The following is a 25,492-nucleotide window of genomic DNA, read 5'->3' as shown; positions in this document are numbered from 1 at the left end:
GCTCACTTGTACTGATTCTAATAAAAGGAGACAAGAACTACTTCCTTTGGGAAATACGAGAAATGTTTTGTACCTTAGATAACAGTATACATAAATACGGAACATCATTTTGCAGAAATGATATCACTTTCAAGTGGTATGTCTAGGTATCAGATATCACTTTGCAGAAACCATAATACAGAAGAGACCTAGATTTAGGGTCAGAAAAATTATTGCTGGGGCTGGAGAGATAGCATAGAGGGTAGGGTGTTTGCCTTGCACGCGGCCGACCCGGGTTCAATTCCCAGCGTCCCTTGTGGTCCTCTCAGCACCGCCAGGAGTACCTGCTGAGTGCATCGCCAGGTGTGACCCAAAAAGCAAAAAAATAAAAAAATAAAAGAAAAACTATTGCTGTATTTTGGTTGTATTGTTTGTGTGACTTTGGACACAAGTTTATTCTTTCTGTTTGTTGGATTCTGGTATCTCCTCTTTGTTAATCAAGAAATTTATGATAAATAGTGAGATTATGTATATGTACACAAAAAACAAGTGCCTAAAGGATCATGTAATCTTCTGCCTCCCTCCCCCAATATGGGGACCAAAGGGTTCAGGTCATTTTCTGCCTAGCTAAGGAGAACTTTGGAAAGACCTCTTTGGAGCAAGAAAAAATCATTGTTTGTGGACCATTGTTATCCATAACCAGTACTGTAATTTATTTAGAATATTTTCATGAAGAAAATGCATGTTAAGCATCTTGGGATTTTATCTTGTAATACATCTAAAAAAGTAAATAAAAAAAATAAAAAGTAAATCAGTCCTGTTTGTCTTGAGCTTGTATCTTAATGGAGAAAGGTCACTGTCCTCACGTTGTTCATTGATTTGCTTGAGTAGGCCCAGTAACCTCTCCATTGTGACACTTGTTACTGTGTTTGACATATTGAATACGTCACGGGTTAGCTTGCCAGGCTTTGCCATTAGGGCGAGATACTCTCGGTAGCTTGCCAGGCTCTCCGAGAGGGGCAGAGGAATCAAACCTGAGTTGACCGGGTACAAGGCAAATGCCCTACCCGGTGTGTTACCGCTCCAGCCCAATGGAGAAAGGTAGTAAATATAAAAGCTAATAAGTTGATACGGACAAAAGAAGGACAAAATAGAGTTATTACATTTGGGACTAGTTAAATGGTAATTCTTGTCAGGGGCATAGCTCTGTCATGGAGTATTTGCCTTGCATGTGACTGTACCCAGGTGTGATCCCCAGTAGCACCTATGGTCCCCTGAGCACCACCAGATATGTGTCCCCTTCCCAGTTTCTTTTTTTTTTTTCTTTTTAGGTCATACCCAGCAGTGCTCAGGGGTTCCTCCTTGTTCTGCACTCAGGAATTACTCCTGGCAGTGCTTGGGGGACCATTATGGGATGCCGGGGATTGAACCCAGATCTTTTCTTATTTTGCTTTTTAGGTGTTTTTTTTTTGGGGGGGGGGGGCGTTGTACTACACTAGTAGTGATGCGTGGGGTTATTTCTGGTGGTGCTCAGGGGACCATGTGGTGCCAGGGATTGTATCTAGGCCTCCTTCTCCAAAGTATGTGCTCCAACCCCTTCTTGAGCTGTCTCTCAGCCCCAACAGAGATCTTTTGATAGAGGCAGACCTAGGGAGAGGGAGGAGGAGACTAGTATGGGTGGAGTGGGAGGATCGAGAGAAGAGCAGAGATGAAGGCAAAGGAGGCACATACCAGAGGACTTAGGTGACCTTTTCGTCTTTGGAAACTTATGGGTGGAGAAGGGAATCTGACTTCAATGCGTTCTTTATAATTCTGATTGCTAATAATACTCTATAATAAAGTAGTGGATAACATTTCTGCCTATTAAACAGTAACTTGATTCTTTCTTCTTCTGTTGAATCTAAGGTCGGCTTCACCTTACCATGGTTTTACTATTGTGAATCGACTCAATATGCACAATCTAGTTGAGCCAGTGAATAAAGATTTGGAGTTTCAGCTTCATGAACCATTTCTTCTGTATAGAAATGCAAGCTGTGAGTATATTTGTTTTACAGTTCACATAATGTAATTAAAACGGAGGAACTACTTTTTATCACCACATTAATTTTGAAGTTTCAAATTGCAATAAAAAGTACGTCTATTCCAGTGGTTTTTAACTGCCAGTTCATGGATCAGTGGCAGTCCACAGGTATAAAAATGTTGAAAACCACTGTTCTGTACTCTTGCAGTTATAAATGAATGACTTTTGGGGGGGGGGGGTCCTGGTGGAAGCTAATATATGGTTACTTATATTATTTCAGTTAACTCTATTCTATTTAACAACTTTGCATTATATTTTTGCTTATTTAATGAGAGTAAGTTTCTCGGTTGTTGGAGATCATTCAATATCCCAATCCTGGTCCTGAGCAACCTAGCGTAATTCTGAGAAACACCAGAAAGGAAACAAATACCGATGTACCATTCTACAAAGAAGATACTAACTTTTACCCTCACGGTATTTTTCGAATTGTGTGTTTACTGGGTACAAGCACTGTAGCACAGCTTCAAAGTTAATGTGGTGATAAAAAAAACAGTCACTCTGTTGTGAGTGTTAATGTTGATCATCTAGTGACCTGTGTGAAGTTAAGTCAGCTGACCCTTAGTTGGAGAGTGAGTTTCTGCTTCCGAGTCCAGGGTTCACTAGGGCATTTTTATGAACCAAAAAATGGATGGATACAGTACGCAAAGCTAGAATGGTCCTTCAAAAAGTAAAGTACTGGGACCAGCAAGGTAGTACAATGTATAGGGCATTTGTTTGCCTTGTATGCAAGTGACCTGGGTTCAATCCCTGGCATTATGGTCTCCTGAGCCGTGCCAGGAGTGATTTCTGAACACAGAGCCAGGTGAAAACCCTGAGAACCACTGGATATGCCCTCCCCCCGCCCAACCCCCACTTCCAAAAAGCATAAGGTATGAAAACTGTTTGGTTCCTGTGTGTTTGTTTTGTTTTGTTTTGTTTGGGGGCCATACCCAGCAGTGTTCGGGGATTACTCCTGGCTCTGCCAAACTCAGGTTGGCTGCATTCAAGGCAAGTACCTTACCTGCTGTGCTGTGTCTCCAGCCCCTGGTTCCTGTGTTGCATTATGAATATTGAAAAGCTGTGTGTTTGAGAACAGAGACAGGCAATTTGTTTGACATTAATTATAGGAATATCGCAACTGGTTATGGCAGTAAGTGCTTGTAGGTATGTTGCTTCTAATTTAAAATGTGAAAATACTGTATTTGAATTTTACTTGACTGATAGTTGATATTGTGGTAATGTCTTCAATATAAAACATAAAAATACAAGAAATGATGCATTTTTTAATTTCCTACATATGGCAAACTATTTTGAAGATTGAAGCCCCAAGATCTTCTTTATTGTTCTGTTTTTGGACCATACCTGACTGTGCTTAGGGCTTTCTCCTGGTCCTGTGCTCAGGAATCACTACTGGTGAGGCTCAGGGGACCATATGGGATGCTGGGGATTCAACCCAGGCTGGCCATGTGCAAGGCAAGTGCCCTGCACGTGTACCATCAGTCTGTTCCCCAATGATTATTCTTAGGCTCACTTTTATATATACGTTATATATATAATTCTGGGCTGGAGTGATAGCGCAGCGGGTAGGGCATTTGCCTTGCACGCAGCCGACCCGGCCAACCCGAGTTTGATTCCTCCGCCCCTCTCGGAGAGCCCGGCAAGCTACCGAGAGTATCTCGCGCGCACGGCAGAGCCTGGCAAGCTCCCCGTGACGTATTCGATATGCCAGACACAGTAAAAAGCTTCACAAAGGAAACGTTATTGGGCCCACTTGAGCAAATCAATGAGCAACAGGAGTTATACAGTGCTATGCAGTGCAGTGCTATATATAATTCTATTTCTTAATTTATTTTCCAACAACCACTCCTTCACCAGTGTGCATTTCCTACCATCAGTGTCCCCAGTTTCACCACCACCACCACTTCCCACCTCTACACCAGCCTGCCTCTATGGCAGGCACTTTTCTTCTTTCTTTCTCTCTCTCTCTCTCTCTCTCTCTCTCTCTCACTCTCTAAATTCACTTTTAAATATCTAAGTGAAATAAAATTTTGATTATTTTTAATGAGCTAATCAGATAATTTTTTTCAATTTTTTATAATTTTATTTATTGAATCACTGTGAGAGCAGTTAAAAAGCTTTCGGGTCTAAGTCTCGGTCATACAATGAAACACCCGTACCTTCACCAGTGCCCATTCTCCACCCCCAACAAACCCAGTATACCCCCATCCCGCACCCCCCCCACCTGTGGGGCAGATGATTTCCACATTACTCTCTCTCTACTTTGATCACATTCAATATTTTAACACCAGACCCACCATTATTATTTGGGATTTTACCCCAACACTCATATCTGCTGAAAAGGCAACCGTAGACAATTTGTTTTCTGTTGCTGGTTAGGAATAACATATGATGTCGTGTGGCAGCAGTAGTGGCTGCGTGATTTTGAAATTCCAAAATTTTAACACTTAAATCTGGAGGGATTTCTGCCAAAACCTCCTGGGTTCCGAGATTTGTTCCTGAGTCTCTGGGATCATGGCCGTTAAGCAGCTTGATCAGGAGCGAGAAAGGCCATTTGTGGGCAATGACTTGGGATCTCGTTGGGGCGGGGAGAATAGGGCCGGCTCCACCCCCATCCCATAAGGCCCCGCGTGTCTTGTCACTGAGGGCCCAAACCTGACTGTCCAGTGGCCTCTGGAGGATGGTGGCCACTGAGCCGCCTAGGGGGAGCAGGAGGAGGGACAGCACCCTTTTCTCCCTGGGGTGGCCCAGCGACAGTAACCTACTGAGGGGTCCAGGCGCATTTCTGCCAAAAGCCACTGGGTTTCGAGATTTGTTTCTGAATCTCTTGGATCATGGCCATTAAGCAGCTTGATCAGGAGCCAGAGAGGTCATTCGTGGACGATGACTTGGGATCTCGTTGGGGTGGAGAGGAAAGGACCGGCTCCACCCCCATCCCATGAGGCCCTGCGTGTCTCGTCACTGCAGGCCCAAATCTGTCCAGTGGCCTCTGGAGGATGGCAGCCAGTGGGCCTCCAAGGGGAACAGGCCAAGGCACAAAACCTATTCCCACCTGGGGTCGCCCAGCACCGGTAACCTACTGCAAGGACCGGACGCATTTCTGCCAAAAGCCACTGGGTTTTGAAATTTGTTTCTGAGTCTCTGGGATCATGGCCATTAAGCAGTTCAATCAGGAACCAGAGAGGCCATGCCTCCAGTTATATAGCTGAGCCCAAGGTGGTTTGTGGGTGTGTCTCCCACATCCCTAACTTTTGGCCATTTACTTTCTTGGTAAACTTTGCCCCAAGTTTTTGGGGTCTGGCCAAAGGCACAGCAGCAATTCTGGGGTATCTGGAAGTCTGAAGGCGCCATCAGGCTGCTGATGCACTCGCCTCACAGGTACAGATTGACCTGCTAGCAGCACCATACCCCCGTAATCATATAATTTTTGAGATAGATTTTTGTTAATATTAGAAACATCAATATTAGGAACACTTTTTAATACTTATAAGCTCAGATAGATTTATTTAACCTAATATTAAGAATCCTGTCACATGGCTGGTTCTTTGTGGTAATACTCTGTTAAAAGACATAGACCCATTTATTTTAATGAAAGTGGCATAATACTCCTCTTTACTATCAGGAACCGTGATCTAAGTATTGCTGTTGAGAAAAGTTTATTTAGTCTTGCTCCTTCAAGCTTGTGTTCTTCCTTGAACTTCTATCTTTGTGTCTCTTTGCTTGCTTTTTTCCTCTCTGAACAAGCATGTGTTCTCTCTTGAATACATACTTTCTCTCTTTTCCTCTCCTCACATCTAAGTGACTTTCATTCACTAAAAACTATCTGCACCTGTATGTTCATTGCAGCACTTCACAATAGCCAGAATCTGAAAACACCAAGTGCCGAAGAACAGACAGCTGGTTATAGAAACTTTGTTGCATCTACACAGTGGAATACTATGCAGCTATTAAGAGAGAAGAAGTCATGAAATTTGCTTTTAAGTAGATGGTCTTGGAGAGTATCATGCCAAGTGAAATGAGTCAGAAAGAGAGGGGCAGACATAAAATGACTGCACTCATTTGTGGAATATAAAATAACAAAATATGAGAATGACACTCAAGGACAGTAAACACAAGAGCCAGAGATATTGCTCCATAGTTGGAAGCCTGTCTCATGAGCTCAGGGAGAAGGCAGCTGAGATAGAGAAGGGATCACTAAGTCAGTGATGGTTGGAGGAATCGTTTGGGATGAGAGATGTGTGCTGAAAGTAGATAAAGGACCAAACGTCATAGCCTCTCAGTATCTATATTGCAAACCTTAATGCCCAAAAGTAGAGAATATTGGGAAAATTGTCTGCCATAGAGCCGGGGGGGTGGGGGGGGGGCGTTGGGAAGAGGGAGTGGTGGGGGGTAATACTGGAAACATTGGTGATGGGAAATGTGCACTGGTGGAGGGATGGGTATTCAATCATTGTATGACAGAAACTCAAGCATGAAAGCTTTGTAACTGTATCTCATGGTGATTCAGTATTTTTTAAAAAAAGCCCACCTACTTGCTTCACACGGGGGGAGGAAGGGAGAGAAGGAAGGAAGGTTTTGTTTATTCAGGGCCAGAGAGATGTACAGCAGGTAAGACACTTGGCTCATACACAGCTGCAGGGGTTTGATCCCCCACATCTCATACAATTCCTTGAATCCTCTTGTTTCTGCCGGGGGAGGTAGCTGAGCACTTCTGGGTGTTCCCCACCCCTCCAAAAAAAGTTCTTTTAAAGTAGTTGGGGAAATTATGAGGACTTAATATCTTTTAGCATAAGCCTGAATTGCATCATGTTGTATTTCTTTCACAAGTATGGACAAATGCTAGGTTTTATTTTGTAAAATTAGACACTTAGGGAGTTGAAGAGATATGCAGTGGATAGGGTGGTTTCCTTTCCTATGAATGACCCACGTCTGTCCTCAGCACCCTGTATGGTTCCCTGTAGCCCCTCCAGGAATGATCCCTGAGCACAGAGCCAGAAGGAAGTCTCCTAAGCAATGCCAGGTGTGCCCCTCTCCCCCACCTCCAACTCCTACAAATTTGAGGATTTGAGATCTTAAATCTTAGGACTTCAAACTTAGGAACTTGAGATCAGTCTAAAAGTATTAGCATTGAAAGTAGAGTATAGACCAAACATGATTGCCACTCAGTGCCTCTTTTGCAAACCACAACACCCAAAAGGACACAGAGAACAAAAGGGAATGCCCTGTCACAGAGGCAGGGTGGGATGGGGGGAATGGGGGGTGGGAGGGATACTGCGACCCGTGGTGGTGGAGAATGGGCACTGGTGGAGGGATGGGTACTTGATCATTGTATAACTGAAACCCAAGCACAAAAATTTGTAAGTCTACAACTGTACCTCATGGTGTTTCACTAATAAAAATTTAAAAAAAAAGAAAAATATTAGCATTAATAAAGCCTTATCCATACTGTAGTATCATAGATTAAATTTTTATTTGTTTTTGGTGGTTTGTTTTGTTTTGAGAATAAACATTCAAGTTTTGGGGGCTCAGACCAGGAGACCTGGGTTTTATGCAAAGATTTTCAGAGCCCAGGAGATGGCACAATGGGCTCAGCACATGCTTTGTATACAAGAGGCTGAAGTTCAATTCCTAACACCACATACAGTCCCAGGTACTTCCAGATACAATCCCTGAGCACCAAGCCAGGAGTAACCCTTGAGTACCACTGGATATAGGTTCATGCCCTCCAGGGTCCTCCTCCATCCTCCACCTCCCCCCGCCCAAAAAAAGAAATTCAAAAGATGCTCAATCAGAGCTCAAAGAGGATCCCTTAATTTAGTTGAAATGCTACTTAACCCAGTCATTTTATTCCTAGCTTAATTGGGCCCTGAATCATCTCATTATCTCAGAGCTATGTAGTTTTTTTTTTGGGGGGGGGGGGCGTGGGGCTTGGTTTGGGGGACACACCAGGCATTGCTCAGGGGTTACTGCTGGTGGTGCTCAGGGGACCATATGGGATGCTGGGGATCAGACCCATGTCAGCGATGTCCAAAGCTCTGCCAGCTATACCATCTCTCCACCTCCGAAGGGCTATGTCGTTTCTAACATTGCTAATTAGAAATTCAGTAGCATGTCATCTTGTTTTCAGACAAGAGAAAAGCCTGGAAAGGTTAAGTACAACACTGTGGGTATGTGCATAACAGTCTAGGAGAAGAGCTGGGAGATGGTATTTAAAGAATCGCTTATCAGGGAGAAGTAACAAGGCAGTATACATAATTCTGACACGGTTAAGTCTTCTCTGGAGTCTATGTTTTGTCTACCCAGTCTTGAAAGTGGAAAACTGTCTTGTCAGGTCAGCATGCTTATTGAGTTGTTTAGGGATTTGTTCTTTAAATAAAAAGTTAATTAGTTTCTGATTGTGTTTTCAGGTAATTATGTCTATTCTGTAGATGTCCTTCTGTCTTTTTCTTTGGGGAAATAATCACTAAGACACCAAACCCATTTTACTTAAGTTCTACCTTCACATCCAACTGGTTCACTCAGATTGCTTTTCAGAGTTAATGATCCACAATTAAGTTATCTTTTTCTAGTTCTGTTTTTATTTAAATTAGCTTATATACACGAACTAGTTTTGGGCCACACGTGGCCCTTCTTGGAGGTGCAGGGCTGGAATGGGAGTCTGCCTGTAGTGTCTGCAATCAAACCCAAGGCTCCGACATACTTTCCTCAAAGCATGTGCTCTAGCTTACTCTATATCGCCAGCCCAGTTTAATTATTTCTTACATTTATTTTTTCCTTTATACAGAATACCCTTCAAGAAAAGGTAAATCTAGAGCCAGAGGTAGTAAGGATTAAGGCAGTTGCCTTGTATGTCACTGACCCTGGTCCAATCCTTGCACCACAGATGGTCCCCAAGCACCACCAGGAGTGGCTTAAAAGCCAAAGGGGGGGGAGGGCTAAAATTTGTAAGTGGAAGTTCTTATACAAGCCAGTGGCTTAGGCTTCGTGAGTCTCTTGAATCTTTCATAAACAATATGTATCTCTGTCCTCACAAGGGCCTTTGGCAGCCAGCCACAAGACTGCACTGGGCCTGCCCCTAAGGTTAGGGAGATTGCAGATTCTGCAGTGATGGAGCAAAAAGGGATGTTTCCAGCACCTTGTTTCTGATTCCCTACTAAAGTCCCAGAGAAGTTAAAAACTTCCCTATCAATCCACGTTCTAGAGCCAAGTTCCCAAATTTACTTGACTTCAATTGGGGAGGTGGAGGGGGGAGTTACTCGACACCCCACAGAAACCAACATTTAAGGGGACAAACAGCAAACACCCCCTGCTATCAAATCCATGCTCCTGTTACCCCCAAGTCTACTACTGGCCACCAGGGTCTGCCAGCTGGCCATCTCCCCCACTTTGGGAAGTGCTATTCCAGAGTAGTGCTGTGCAGTAGAATTCTGTGACAGTGGGCATGCCCTGTGTGAGTACCCCGCCTTCAGGCAGCTTTTGGCAAGCCACATGTGATTTGTTCAGCTCCTTAGATGTGTCTTGTGCAACCAAGGAAATTTTCCTATGCTTATTTAATTTGATCAACATGAATTTTAATAGTCATAGGAGCCTAAAAGCTACTGAGCATAAATTCAAACTCAGATGCCTCTTTCATTGTGCCATACTTGAATTGAACAACCACTTATTAAGCTTTGGATTCAGTCTTTATGCCTTCCAGGTAGTAATTTATAAATTTCTCTTTAAAATTTATAAATGATTTCAAGATACAAAGGCGCAGAAAATATCCCCAGGGGTGGTTTTGTCATGGTAACATCTTTTGGCATGGAATTTAGTTTGCAGACAAAAATCCTATTCTTGGTTTAGCCATTTTATCAGCTGTAACCTTGGATAAATCACTTAACCGTTGGTCTGATTTACTTACCTTAAAAAGAAATCATGGGGCAAAAGTGATTTTTATGGCAGCTAGGATGCTTGCCTTAAGACTTTAAGGTATTTAATCATTTTGGGGTTTTTTGTTGTTGTTGGTTGTTTTTGTTTTGCATGTGAATATCAGTTTTCCCAGCACCATTTGTTGAAGAGGGTTCTCTTACTCCTCTTAATACTCCTAGTTCCTGTGTCATAAATTAAGGATTTACTTCTGGGTTTTCAATTCTGTTCCAGGGGTCTGAAAGTCTGTTTTGACTCCAGTACCACACTGTTTTGATCTATCACTTTATAATACTAGTTTTTGTTTTGTTTTGGTACCCCACTCTGCAGTGCTTAGGGCTGAATCCTGGCTCTGTGTTCATGGGTCACTCCTGGAGTTGGCTGCGTGCAAGGCAAGTACCCTGGCCCCTGTTCTATTTCTCCGGCCCCTATAATACAGTTTGTCAAGGAATGCAATTTTTTTTAATTGCTTTGGCTATTTGGGGATTTTTAAAGTTCCATTCACATTTTAGAGGAATAGAACTTCAGCATTTTCTAACAGAAATCTTCTCTGGCGACAAAGTGATAGGATAGCAGGGTGGGTACTTGCCTTGCACATGTCTGACCTGGGTTCATCCCCAGCACCCTGTATTATCCCTCAAGCCTACCAGTAGTGATTCTTGAGCAGAGTCAGGAGTAATCCCTGGGCGTTGTTGGATGTGGCCAAAAACAAACCAAAAAAATACTAGGTCATCACTGGTGAGTACTCTAATCCAACTTTATCTTTTGTTGTTTGTTTGTTTGGGTTTGGTTTTTGAGGTTGGTATACTAGCAAAAACATCTGAGGTTATTATTCAGGATGTATCCCAGAAAAGAAAAGAAATGGAAAATAGGAGAGCTCTTAAACGCCTAATAGGACAAAGAATTTGTGACTGATAAAGTAAGATTCAGAGGCAGTATTTTAAGAGATTATGATTGAGAATTTTTTGGAATCCATGAAAGACATAAATATCAAGTTTGGGCATTAGAGTAAGTCCTCTGGCATAAGATTCAGAAGCAAGTACATATTTGAACTTATTTTGATAAAACATCAAAGGTAGGTCAGGGAAATGGCTCACAGGGCTGGAGCACAGGCTTTGGGAGTGGGAGTCCTGGGTTCCACCTGATCTTAATGGTCTTCCAAGTACCAGATGTGGCCCCAAAACAAGACAGTAAGGTACAGAAAGACCCAGAAGCAACCAAAGACTGCTTAGGACAGGTTATTTACAAAGTAGCATCTATTAAACCTACAGCATATTTAATTGCACATGCTTAGATGAGAAGAGCAAGTAGAAGTATTCTCAGTGTACTGGGAGGAATTTCTGTAATTAAGAAAAACAAGAAGGCCTTTTTTCTCCCTCTCATGAGATGGGGATTTAGTGTTGTTTTGTTACTCCTACCTGCTGCGCAGGGGATCATATGAAGTCAGACATGGGACTGTTACACCCTAAGGTTGGCCTCAAGGATGCCAGGAATCGCACCCAGGTTGGCTGTGTTCAAGGCAAGCACCCTGCCTGCTGTACTATTGCTCTGACTTCTGTATTCAGGAGTTGCACCCAGTACAGCCAGGGATTAAGCCCAGGCCTCCTGGAAAAGGACATTTTTCGGCAAAAGCAGACCCTTGCTAAAGGAACTTCTGAAGTAGTGCTATGCAGTGCAGTGGTCACTAGTTACATGGCTTTCGAGCATTTGAAACATGCCTAGTACAACCAGGTTTTTTGTTTGTTTGATTTTGGTCATACCTGGCAGTACTCCGGGCTTACTTCTGCCTCTGTGCTCAGGGATCATTTCTGTCAATGCTCAGGATCATATAGGGTAACCAGGATCAAGCCCAGGTCAGCAGTGTGTAAGACATCAAGTGCCTTACCCACTGTACTGTCACTCCAGTCCTACAACTAAATTTTTGCTTTTGTTTTGAGGACACCCCCAGCAGTGTGCAGGGTTACTCCTGGCTCTACACTCTGGGGATTGTTGGGGATCAAACCCGGTTCAACCTCACGTAAGGCAAGCTGCCTAACCCACTATAATATCTCCAGCCTACAACTACATTTTTAATAGTGTTTCGTTAGGGGGGTTATAGTTTGGGCTTCTATTGGGGGGGGGGGGTTGGTTTTAGAGTCACACTCAGGGGTGCTCACGTCTTACACCTGGCTCTACATTCAGGGATCATGCCTGGTGGGCTTGTTTGACCATACGGGATCCTGGGGATCAAACCTGGGTTGGCTGCTTACAAGCCAACTCTCTGTCTGGCCCCTAATTGTTTAATTGAGACACACACCTTAATAAGCTGTTAGTTACGCTGCTCTCCCTTTTGCCAAGCACTTCAGCAGGTACCATACCATTTTCATTCAGAGTATTGTGTTTTAAGGAATTTGGTTATTTTCTCCTTTAGTCCGTAGGACTGCAGATTTCTTAGAAGATTATAAGCAGAATGTATTAAAAATTTTGTTTTCAAGCTTTCCCTTCCTGGTAAAGTGGAGATTCTTAATGAAATCTCCTACTGTACTAAGCCCAATGCTACGGATATTTACTCTGCTAACAATCCTATTGGCACCCTCCATTCCAGAGTTGCCTGTACCCCACTCGGAGTCCAAGATTTCCCTCCTTTACTTTATCAGGCTCTTTCTTCTTATGTTTTATAAATAAAATTATTGACTTCACAAACAACAAAGCCCTGTTAGCCAAGGGTAAAAATCAAGGAATATCAGTGATTTGAGAATTATCAGTTGTATGTTTAGGCAGCAAAGCTAGAAGTACTGAAAACGGAGTGTGCCTGAAAGACTGCGCATTTTTAGGGGATTTTCCTTGTGTTCATCAGTAATGCCCATCGCTAATTCAGAACGCACCAGCTTAGTTTCCTATTCTCAGGCCTGGCGTTACTGTCTTGACACCAGTGTGCGGTGGTGGTTTTAATCAGAAAAAAAGGGATTGTTGTACTTTAGGTATGTGTTCGGCTTGGCAGCTTTTTCATGGAAGATCATCATTTTAACACAGACAGCAGCTCTTCATATTTCCACCACCCAGCAGCACCTTCCCACCAAAGACACTTTTCAGAGTCTAAAATGTCTTCACTAATTCAAAAGTAATTCTGGGGGGAAAAAATCCTTTTTAGTTTTCCAGAATATTTCCTGAATTTAGTTTTCCTTGACTTTTTTTTAGCAGTAACAGATTTTCCGTTTGTATAAAACACTCACACAGTGATTGCATGGCTACAGTCTATTCTGAAATGTCCTGAATCTGACAGTAATGCCATCTCTTATTATAGTGTGTTGTTCTATAACCTGCTTTAAAACCACAACAGATCACCAAAACAAGAACAACTGAATGCAGAAATACTGCTGTTAAGTATTCATAAGAACTTACCTTCAGAAACCTGTGAGAAGTACCCCTTCATTTCTGCTTCACTTATAACTTTTCCTTTATATCGGGCATCTGTCTCTTGATGTAAAACTTTTTTGATTAGAGTTAGATCACTAGAAAAAGTCGGGAGATTCATTTCCATAGTGTTGAAAATGTAGCTGCCCAAGTGGAAAATTTCGTGGAAAAAATCCTGTACGCTGGCTTTTTTTGCCCTTCTCCGCTCAAGGGCAAGACTCGGAACGACAGAGAGGATTGATGGCTGGAGGCATTTGGCACAAATCTTCAGACTTAAAACACAGTGCAGTCAGTTCTCTTGCAAGAGAAATGTGTATTTTGTCAGTCGAAAAAAAAATGAGTTCCACCTCTAAACTGAAGGGTGAGTTTATAAATGATTTGAAAAGTTCTGTGGTTGCTTCTGTGTGATCTTAGCTTCACGACGGTACTTCACACTTAGTCCGAAGAAAAGTCAGTCTCCCGCCATCCGCAGCCGCAGCATTGCTGTGGTTGATGTGAGTCTGTAATCAGTGAAGGAAAAAGCATCTCTGGCAACTGCATTAGCCAGACCTTCTGGACCAAGATAAGGGAAGAGCCTTTGTATGCCACATTTGTAGATTGGGGAGGTAAAAACCCCATAAAGACGCAGCACTGCTGACCTGGCGACACTGTTAGGTCAAATGTCTCAGGATCTAGATTGTTTTCTGTTTTAGGCCGTAGCTTAGGATTCTGGCTGCTTGAGCCTCTATCAGATACCTTCTTGAGGACTTTGCAAGTCTGTGAGCATTTCAGAATTTCCAAGGTACATCATTTTCATTGTGCGTCTCTTATTACTGCCTTGTGCTGCTTTGCCAAGGGAATGTTACTAGGTAAAGAGCAATTTTTTCTCTTTATGTATGTGATGCTAACAGTAAATATTGGGGAGGTGGGGGTGGCTGGAGGGGCTGACTTCCCAAGCAGTGCTCAGTGATTCTAAACCCACCTGGCCAGGGGTTCTGAAATGTGCAGTATTGCAAGAGCCCGGGGTGTACTCAGGAGCCTCTAGGACTGTAGCCAGTGATGCACTGGGGATCGTGTGGGGACCGGATCAAAGCAGGTTGAACCACATGCCAGGTGTGTGCCTCGGCCCCTGTACTTTATCACCAGCCCTTGTAGAATAGGTTTTAAAAGTTTATCCTGTATACACCATTTGTCATTTTTTTGTTTTGACGTAAACAGATTTTATTTGGAGGGTTTTAGGAAGGGGAAGGATTGAGAGAGAGAAGAATGTGGGCTTCTCCAAAAGGTGGAGGGAGCCCCTACACACATACCCCAGCATTAGATTTGAAACCGTGAAAGCACACATCTCGAGGGGAGATGCAGGTGACACGTGTGCTGAGCCACGTGGGAACAAGCAGTACATGGGGTTGGGCAGCATGCGCGCTCATTTATCACTTGGAGAGTTTTCTTGTAAAATTCCAAAAGGAAAGCAGTAATTTCTTACAGCTAAGTGGTAATGTTTCCTTAATATAGATGTACTTAGTTTTCAGTCTTGTGTTTATATAGTGAAGTTCATTATAGAGATAAAAAATGGGGGCAGTAGCTACCATGTAAGATTTGAAGCCACTCGGGGAGAGGCAGAATAAACCTGAGTATTGAGCTTCAGTCCTCTGAAGGAGTCAAGAAGATGGAACCAGTAGTCATAGCTGGTAGCTTTGCTATGTGGGTGTTGAGGATCAAACCTGGGTCAGCCGGGTGCCAGGGAAGAGTCTCACCCACTGTCACTCCACTCCAGCTCCCCTTTCTCTAATGCCACTAACACATTTCCCAAAATCTTGACTGTAAGTTTTTTGAGTTTTTTGGTTTTGTTTTGTTTTGCTTTTTGGGTCACACAGTGATGCACAGGGGTTACTCCTGGTTCATGCACTCAGGAATTACTTCTGGCGGTGCCTGGGGGACTATATGGGATGCTGGGAATCGAACCCGGGTTGGCTGCTTGCAAGGCAAACGCCCTACCCTCTATGCTATGGCTCCAGCCCCTTGACTGTAGTTTTTTAGAGGCCCGAGAAACAGGAACGCAGCTCCATGGAGGCCAAGGCTCATGTTTCTCACACTTTGTTGTCCCCTGTGACACTTACGAACAGCAATGTTTGTGTAGAATATGAAGGTGAACACACCTCCAGTGGGAGCTGGATGGATTTACCAATGTGTCCTATGCAGTATCACTTGCAACTCATGACTAGGGGAAGCTTTGTGTGAAGGAGTGGCAAGTACTGTGTGTGAAGAATGCTGCCCATTACACCTAAGAGTAGAGATAAAAGCCTACCACACTTTTATTTGGAATTGCTCATCATTAAGGATGGATATTTTATCAACAGGATTGACAGTTTTATCAATAGGATTATTGACTTTCCTATTTTGGTTTTTATGGGGGGGGAGGGGAGTGCTCACAGGCACACAGAACTGGCTCTGTATTCAACCATCACCCCTAGGAGGACTTAAGGGACCATATGGGGAGCCGGGGATTGAATCTGGATTGGCTACGTACAAGGCAATACCTTAGCCACTATCCTGTCCCCAGCCCTAAATAAATTGAAGATGTAGGTTCTTTTGGCCAAAAAAATAGGACACTGCTAAGATTTACTAGCCTGCCTTAGAGATTCGTGGCATTCCTTACCTGCCCATTGGCCACAGTCTACCTACCCATCGCTTATTGTGGGCCCGGGTCCATCCGTCTTCGGCTCCATGCCTCTCCTCTGTGTGTGTGCTCTGTCCTGCCACCTCAGTGCCTTTCTCTGCTCTTCTTCCCAATCTTTTGATATTGATGTGGAGTCATGAGGCTTATTCTTGCCTTAAAGGAAATGAACTATAAAAACATGGGCATTTGCTTTTCATTTGCCAAAACAGGCTTGTTTCTGCAGTCTGTACCATTCTTACATTATTTTTATGATCAGAAGGATCTTCTTTATATCTAGAGTAAAAGTTTTTTGGGCTGTGTTCAAAGCCCGTTTTCTTATTTTCGTTTCCTAGTGTTGGGAGTATTTGTCAGTGTCATCTGTAGAAGTTTCATAGGCTTTAGCTGTGAAAGCCATTCCCCAAAAGCTTTGATCAAATCCCTTTTCTGTTTGGCACCATACTGAGAAAATCTCCAGGAGCCTCAGATCCTTTTAGAAAGTAGGTCAGATCTAAATAACAAATGAATCAAAAAGATAACACATGCATTAGTGATTCCCAGATCTGCTTTTGTGGCATTTCACAGGATTTCTGGAAGTCTCAAGGAATATCACAAAGACCCCAAGTTATTATGGATTTCTTTATTTTTGTGTGTCCCCTATTCGACTCCAGATAAGATAGAAAGTAGGCTGCTAGATTGGGGGATTTGTAGTGAAATAGAAAACTCTTATACCCTTTTATTTTTCAAGCATTAAATAACTTATCCAAGGATTGGGGTTTTTGTCTTATTTTTCACACTTTTAAAAGTACTGTCTTGAAAAATGAAAGAAATAATTTCATTTTGGCTATTGTCAGCATCAAGTTTTGTTTTGCTTTTTTAATGGAGGTGCAACTAAAGATAATTTAGTGTCCTGTCACACACCTAACCCTGCAGAGACTTGCCTAGATTGCTTAACGTATTTGGGTCATCTTCGAACAGCCAGGCTACACACTAGTTTGTCTTCATCTTGAGAAAGCAAATTATAAGATGCCACCATTGTTTGCCATAATAAAATAATGTATTGCTAAAACCCTCTGTGAAGGAGTTAAAAATTATTTTGGGGTGTTTCCATCTAAATACTCCTAAGGGAAGAGTACTTTGCTTTGGAGACAAGATCCTCCACAGTATCAGGCGAGTCTGTCTGTCTTTCCTCACTGGTGACGGTGACAGGCTCAGAGGCACCCCCACCCCCCACCCCTGGACCTACTCCCAGTTGCATGCACTGCACGTTTGATATGTTGGCAGACAGAGTTGATTTTTGGATGCGTGTCTGAACCTCTACAGGTCTGCTTTTGGCAGAATTGAGTGTGACTCTTATCCTTCACCCATTAAGCTATCATTATGGCTTCCTTATCTTTATTTCTTCTGCAAACATGCCTTTGAAAGTGTTTGATTCTTTTTTGGCAGTTTGCTTGATAATGCACAAGAGTGAAAGACAGGCATCTTATTTCTGAATTACTGTGCATTTCTTCAAAGGAGAAGGGTGACTTAAGTGAAGATTTGTTCTAAGTTGACAGACCACTCCAGTGAGCTTATTTTGATTATCAAATATGGACTGCTTTCCTGAGTTTAGTTTATAAGCCCATTTAGAAGACATTCTAAAATGCCTGTTTAACCCCAAAATGCCTCTGTTGTGTATTCCTAAGACTGTTGTATTGCATATCATAAATTTCTTCTAAGTTATCCACTAGGGAAAAAAACTGAAATCTTTTATATTTGGACTTTTAAACTTTGGGTGTTCTTTAAAGTTAGAAGAAGAGTATTTAGAGAAGGCTAGTTGTGTGTAACTGTGCTAATTGTGCAATTGCCATATCTGGAATCTGTTTTCAAACTCGGGTCTGATTTACTCTGTGTTGGGCCATCCTTCTGTGTTATAAGCACAGTAACTAAAACCCTGCAGTAGCTAATGCTTAACAATTACTCCCTCTGTGAGAAGGCTGCTTCTGTGCTCCTTCCATTGGGGTGTCAAGGCTAAATTTAATCTGTTCATTTACATCATCTAAGTTTTCCAGAATTGTTAGTCATTGAGTGCCCGCTCTTTTGAGGCATTGATAGTGGTTTGAAGTTCTGTGGACAGAATAGGGTTGCAGAATACGAGTTCCAAGCCGGGGAGCTACTCACAGCCAGCTGGCAGCTCGGACACAAAGCCACAATAGTGCTGACAGTCTTGGTGCCTTTGCAAGGTTCCCCTGCCAGAGAAGCCCTGTCAGCAGGGTAAGGAAAACCGCTGCTATTAGTGGGCTTCACTTGTTTGGCCACAATTGCTAGCGCAGTGGTAGAGGACACCTAGCATGTGCAAGGCCCTGAATTCAGTCTCTAAGCTCTTCGAGTCCTCCCCTTCCCAGCATGGCTCTGTGTAGCTCTGTGACACTGAGCACCACCCCGCTGGTTCCAGGGACTTACACTGCAAGAGAAAGCTTCTTTATTTTTTCCCTTAAGTCTGGGTACCACACATGGCTATGTACTCAGGGATCACTCCTGGCAGGTTCGGGACACCAATTGGGGTGCCCAGGATTGAACCAGGGCTGGCCACATGCAAGGCAGCACTGTACCCTCTATGCTATTGCTCCGGTCCCAGTATATCCATTTTAAAAAAAAAAGACATTCACTTGCTCTGTATGTTAATAATTTTTAAGTCACTCTCCAGTGACGGTAGAAAATCCAGTTGAACTAATTTCCATTGAAGAGGAAATTTCTGGATGGCGGATCTGGCTGCAGCTCAGCAGTGGAGCACAGGCCTTGCAAGTGGGAGGCTCTGGGGTTGGTGTGCACTTGTGAAAAGGCAGGGTGTGCTGAAAGCTGTGATTGGGCATGCAGTCTTTCCAGGATCTAATGGCCTTAATTTGGGTAAAACCAATTCATCTTTAAAATATTTTTTGTTGGGACCTAGAGAGTTAAATAGCCCACCGGGCTCCGGGCTCATTTTGCATGCTGGAGGCCTGACTTGAGTCCCAACACCGTATGGTCCCCTGAGCCCTGTCTACCAGATATGCCCCAAACTTTCACCAAAAAATTAATAAAATTTAATTTTAATTAAGCCTCCAAAATTAATAAAAATAGCATTTATTATATATAATAGCTTTTTAAATGAATATATATTCATATATATACACACACAAGGAAGGGAGCCATGCCTAGTGGTTTTCATGGCTTACTCCTGGCTCTGCACTCAGAGATCACTCTGGGCAGGGCTCAGGGGACCATTTGGGGGATGCTGGGGACCAAATTTGGGTCAGCCGCATGCAACGCAAGTTCTCTAACTGCTAGATTGTTGCTCAGCCCATAAATATATATTGATAGTATCTTTGGAATGTTTAAATATTAAGGGGATGGGTTTTTTTAGCTTCTTGTACCTGTATATATATTTTCTGTTACTGTTTTCATGTGTAATTCTTTGGAGGTTGTGTGTATGCCTGATGGTGCATGGCCACTTCAGCAGTACTTGGAGGGGGGTGGATACAGTGCTGGGAATTGAATCCAGAGCGCTCCTACCCTTTGAACCATCTCCCTCACCCGCATGTATAATTCCTAATGTTTTCAATTATCACTTCAGTCTTAAATCTGAAGCTTATTAAGTTTCAGTTTCTACCAACAAATTGTATTTGGGGGCCAGAAACATAAAGCAGTAACAAACAAAGCACCTGCTTTACACGCGTGAGACCTGAGTTTGATTCCTGGCAATGTGAAAAGGGGTGTGTGTGTGTGTGTGTGTGTGTGTGTGTGTGTGTGTGTGTGTAATGTGAAAAGGGGTGTGGGGGGGGGCAATGTGAAAAGGGGTGTGTGTGTGTGTGTGTGTGTGTATCTCAGTGGTTAAGAGAGAAAAGAATCAGAAGAACTAAGTTACAGTTTTAAGGGCAGACTTATTCTCTAATCTCTGCTTTATTAGAGAAAATATAAATCTCTGCTTTCCATGTGAGAATTCTAGTCCAGTCAGCATGGCACAGACTTGTCTCTCCTTGCTTCTCCCGTTAAGGATAATTTAAAAACCTGAAAGACTGGAGTGATAGCTCATTGGGTAGGGTGCTTGCCCTACACGCAGCCAACCCGCATTTAGTCCCCAGCATTCCATATGGTCCCCAACCCCTGCCAGGAGTAACCCCTGAGTACAACGGATGTGTCACAAAAACAAAAAGTTTAATTGAGGAAAGGGCGTGATGGTCCCTGCTCTTTCTGTGCCAGTCACTGTAAGTATGAGAGGAGTGCCCCCTGGGACTCGCCCATCTGTGTCATGGTGAGTGCCAAAGCCATCCATATGTTTATTTTGACTTACTCAGTGTTTCTAGAAAGCATTTGAGGTATTTTTTCATGGATTGTTAACCTTTAATAATACAGACCATTGATTCACCAAGTATCTGTCAAGGGCTTTCTTTCGACTGGGAGTAAAAAAGTATGGGGAAGGTACAATAGAATAAATACAGTCCCAGCATTTAAGTTGCAAAAGATACTAGTGAAAATTCTTTGTTTGACTAGTCAGTAAATTCGGTTTTCATGACTGAAGTGCCTTTTTTTTCTATCAATTTTCATTTTATGTCAATTTATAATGCATCTTATAATCAAACTGATTCTTAGTTAAATTGGCAGTTTTTTTTTCTTGACAATACATAATACTTGTTCATCTTACACTTAGTGGCATCTTTGGTTCAGTGAAAACCAGCTATTTGGGGGCCAGAGAGATAGATAGTACAGCAGGTAGGGCACTTGTCTTGCATGCACCTGACCTTGGTTTGATCCCCCAGTATGCCATATGGTTCCCACAAGCACCGCCAGGAGTGATTCCCGAGCACAGAACCAAGACTAATTCCTGAACACCACTGGGGGTGGGGGGGCTCCCCCCCGGGGGGAAAAAACTGTTTGTGAAATAATTTTTATCTAATTGTTTTACTTGTGCTGATTTTACTTTAATTAAACAGTTTGGGAATAGGTATTTTTTCCTCCGGAGGAACCATAAACAATTAACAAATTTCTGACATTCCTCAGTGTTAATATATTACATAAAACCAGATGAAACCTCATTTTCCCTCATCTTTTCTCTCCTTTGTTTTTCAAGTGTCAATATACAGTATCTGGTTTTATGACAAGAATGACTGTCACCGCATAGCCAAACTCATGGCCAAGTAAGTATATTATTTCGTAGTTTTAACTCATGATGTAAGATGAAAAGATGATTTTTCTCTTATTGCTGCTAGTGTCTGTTAATTATGTATTTTCCCAACTTCTTGCTTACTGTCAAAGATTTAGAAAAGCCAACAAATTAAAGGAAATCTAAAAGGATCTGTAATCCTCCGGCTGTTCAAATATCCATGGGAGTGACCCAGGTCCCTAGAATCACTTGGGAGAGGCATTAGTTTCTTAATTTAAATTTTAAAAAATGTTGATGGCCAGAGTGATAGTATAGGGGAGTAAGGTACTTGCGTGCAGCCAACCCTGGTTAAGTTCCCAGCACTGCATATGGTTCCCCAAGCGCCACCAAGGGTTACTCTTGTACAGGCTGAGAGTAGCCCCTGAGCATCACAAGATAAGGCCCCCCAAACCAAAACAAAAAACGAAAAAAATGAAAGTGACAACAAAATTAGCTTTCTTCTGGCTATTTAGAAGATGTCTTGATTCTTGGTTATCCTGAAATCTAGAATGATAATTATTTGAACTTCAGGATACAAATAGATACTCCACAAATAGAGAGCATTTAGACCCTTAGTGAGAAAATCTGGTTGTTTTTTTGTTTGTTTGTTTTTTGTTTTTTTGGTTTGGGGGGGAGGTTTTGTTTTGTTTTTTTAACTCAAGCAACTATTCAAAGGAAACTATTTTGAGTAGTACTTTTAATGTAGGACTTAAGTTGGTAAATGAAGTGGAAGATTGAAAGCCTATGTGAAAATATTGTATTGAATCAAAAATAGGTTGAGAAAGTAGAAGAAACAGGGTATAGAGAAAGAAAAGAGCCTTCAGGATCCTTTCCTAGAAATGCCAAAAAAAAAGAGAGAGAGAGAGAGTGGGGAAGGGGGATTTGCTCAAGCCTTCAACTTGCTCTACTAGAAGCAGGGGAGATGTTACTGAAAGCAATTTGAGAATGTCCTCATGAAACTGTTGATAGGAAGTTTTCAAGTGTCTGGCCTATTTATGGCAGAAGAGAATACCTTTTATGTTAACATTAACTTTGTGATGAATAGTGTTCTGGTCACCAAAGATTAAAAAAAAAAGTCTACTTTATCTTTCTTTGTGCTAACTTTGCCTTCAGACAACTTCTATTCACTACAATTCAAAATAATCAACTTTGCTAACCTTACAGAAACACAGGTTAAAATTTTGTTCATTCTACTCGGTTTTGTTCTTTAAATAATGATTTTGACAGCTGAAATACAATTTTAAAAAATTCCCAAGGGAAAAAATACTTATCCCAAAAGGTATTTGCTAAAACCGAGAAACCACGGAGAGGAGTGTCAGACTTCTAGAACTGTATTTGGAGATTTTCTTTGGTTAGTAACAAAGTTGGAAGCCCACTGAATTTGGAGGGCTTGACTTAAGGAGGAAATCCTGTCCACCACCACCACACCCCCCTGCCAAAAAAGTCGTTTTTGCAATTTTCATTTGTGGGCCATACCTCCTGGCATTGTGTGTGGACTACTCCTTGCTCAATGCTCCTAGATTGCTCCTCGTAGTAGGGATCAGATCCAGGGTTAAAGTATTCAACACATTTCTATCCTTTGAGCTCTCTCCCTAGCCTCAGAAACGTTTTATTTGGGGAGACAGGGGCCTGGACTAAACCTTGCCATGCCCAGGGCTTACTCAGGGACCGTGCAGTGCTGGGGAATAACTACAGGCCTCCTTGCATGCGAACTATGTGGTTCCAGGCCATTGGACTCTGTCTGCAGCCCTTGGTAACCATTCTAAATAAGTAGAATTTGAGTGTCTACTAACTGCATTGACGGTAATGTTCAGAGAGGTCACAGAGCAGACCTTTGTCTTGGTTTTCCAGAGTCTTCAAGGGCACATTTGGGGATGGGGGGGGAGGGTAAGTGGAGGGGGAGGGAAGAAATTTTGAGTGGAGTTTTAATGTATCTGTTTCCAGCAAATCTTAAGAGGCAGTTTGTATGGTTGTCCTTCTACTGGTCGATCTGTGGGTTGACACTCTTGTAAATGAGGAGTGGGGTGAGATAGTTGATGAAGGCTCCGTTCTTTGTCACACAGTGCTACCATGTGGCATTCTTCCTGTTCTGTTCTTCCAAGGTGGACACAAAGGGCTTTGGGGGAATAAACAGTTTTTTAAAAAATGTCTTTGGGGTTCAGGTTGTGCATAAAGAGGCCTCGCTAAAACCTGGTTCTGTCCTCCAGTGTGGTAGAAGAGGAGACACGGCGGTCCCAGCAGGCTGCTCGGGACAAGCAGAGCCCCAGCCAAGCCAACGGCTGTAGTGACCACAGGCCCATCGACATCCTGGAGATGCTCAGCAGAGCCAAGGATGAGTATGAGAGGGTGAGCACTGCAGTGCCCAGGGAGGACCAGAAGGGGGGGAGGAGGCGCGGTGGGGGGGGGGGGTAGTGCTGGGAAGGTCACCACCAGGACCTGCAGGAGGACAGAGTCTATGCCTCAGACAGATCAGTGTACAGGGCTGCAGCCTTCGTTCGGTATTCAGAATTTCATTAGTGAAGTTCATGCTTTTTTCTGCTGAGCATTTTATTTTACTTTACATTAATTTTGCATCACAAGACACCCATTGCTGTTTCATAGTTTAGCTTTAAAGTGAACTGTTCTCTCCCAAAAGTTTGAATGAAACGGGAATCTTGGTATATTGATTTGTTACTACAGTGTATACTTAATGTCCACTATATGCCAAGAAGTGGACACTGCCTCAGTGTTCCTAAACCTTGTGACTTGGAAATTGCCCTGGCTTTCCATTTGGCCTCACCATTCCCAAACCTCATACTTATTAGAACAAGACTAAGGAGTTCGACTGCTGCTACATTGTTTGCAAAACTGCACTTGACACCTTGCTCTTCACTGGGGGTGGGTAAGGGTGGGAAGAAGGGCAAGCGGTGCTCAGCGTGTATTCAGGGCTTCTCCCAGTGGTACACAGTCTGACTTCATAGGTCAGTCAGATTGTGGTGCTAGGGGCCACAGGGCTGACCCCGAGGTTCCTGGTGAACCATGCAATGCCGGGATCCAACTTGGGACCTTCATTATAACTGGTACGTGAACTTCACCCTGCAGGGCTGGAAAGAACCTTTTGAACCTTTTTTTTTTTTTTTTTTTTTTTTTGCCGAAGGCATTTGGATGTTTATAACAGCATTCATAAGCCATATAATACAGGCCTATGAAAAGCTTATATGTCTGTCCCTGTCATAAACCAGAGCAAGACTGGAGGATTTCTTGGGCCTTTCACTATCTGCAGGCTGAATGTTCCCCAGTCCTCTTTTCATTTCATGCTTAATCCTTCTTTCCAAAAGTTGAAGGATCAAGGTAGGAATAATCTCAGACCACATTCACAATCATTCCCACTCTAACAAGAACCTCTCTGCTGTTAAGGCCATTCTTGAAAATGAGTTAAGGAAGTACTGTTAGCGTCCTGCGCCCATGCTCTTGTGACTTACACATTCAGGATTCTGAAATAAAGAACACAGCAACACCATTCCCAGATTCATTCAACTACAGGGCCATTTTTATTTTATTTAAAAATTTTATTTGGTTTTGGTTTGGGGGCCACAACTAGCAGTGCTCAGTACTCCTGGCTCTGCACTCTCACTCTTGAAGGGCTCAGGGGAGCATATGGAATGCCAGAGATCAAACCCAGGTCAGCCGAATGCAGGGCAAACACCCCACCTGTTCTACTATTGCTCCGGGACATATTTTTGTGGTCTACATTTTACAGTCTCAAGAATCTAGAGTTTGGAGAATGAAACAAATTTCGGACATAGTGGCCCAGAGAGTGGCTTTCTCTAAATCAAAATAGTCACATTCACAGTGAACTGTATTGAAGCTACAGAGAAAAAAAGCAACACCAATAGGAGTCCTATTTCAAACGTTACAGTTAACTGTGTTTCCATAGTTCCCTCTCATGCCCTTGTGAGACTTGGATGATCTCCATAGATCCCTTGTTCTTTTCTGTGGAAACCTTTGTGTCTCACAGAAACCTGTCTCACAGCATGTTTCTGTTAAATCTGAGCCTCTGTCACCCATTACAGGTGATGACTAGATCATGGTGTCGTGCAGAGGGGCCATGGTTACAGAGGGTAACTTGCTTGCCTTTCATGTGGCTGACCCAGGTTCAGTCCATGGCACTGCGTATGCTCTCCCCCCCCCCCCCCCCCCCGCCCAGTCCCTTCAGCCTCGCCAAGAATGAGCTCTCAGCATAGAGCCAGGAATAAGCATCTACACATCCCAGAGCGATGAGAGGGACAGCACGTGAAGATGCTGCACTCCACAGTCAAGCGGACATTGGGGAGAAGGCCTGACTGCAGAGTCTGAGAAGCAAGGAACT

General features: G+C 43.0%; 1 protein-coding gene across 2 annotated transcripts in view; it reads left to right on the top strand.

Moving 5' to 3' along the window:
- The window catches only part of DCP1A (decapping mRNA 1A), a 51,418-nt gene that overhangs the window by 8,660 nt on the left and 17,266 nt on the right, over positions 1 to 25,492 (top strand). For both annotated transcript variants that reach the window (XM_056129089.1, XM_056129088.1), the window contains exons 3-5: positions 1,885 to 2,012; positions 21,073 to 21,139; positions 23,352 to 23,490. In XM_056129089.1, coding sequence (XP_055985064.1) covers positions 1,885 to 2,012; positions 21,073 to 21,139; positions 23,352 to 23,490 — 334 coding nt within the window. The remainder of the gene's footprint in view (positions 1 to 1,884; positions 2,013 to 21,072; positions 21,140 to 23,351; positions 23,491 to 25,492) is intronic.

The sequence above is a fragment of the Sorex fumeus genome, unplaced genomic scaffold (assembly GCF_029834395.1).
Source record: "Sorex fumeus unplaced genomic scaffold, SorFum_2.1 ptg000072l, whole genome shotgun sequence".
NCBI lineage: Eukaryota > Metazoa > Chordata > Mammalia > Eulipotyphla > Soricidae > Sorex > Sorex fumeus.
Note: the sequence above shows the minus strand (reverse complement) of the source record. Positions and strands in the feature narration are given on the sequence as shown.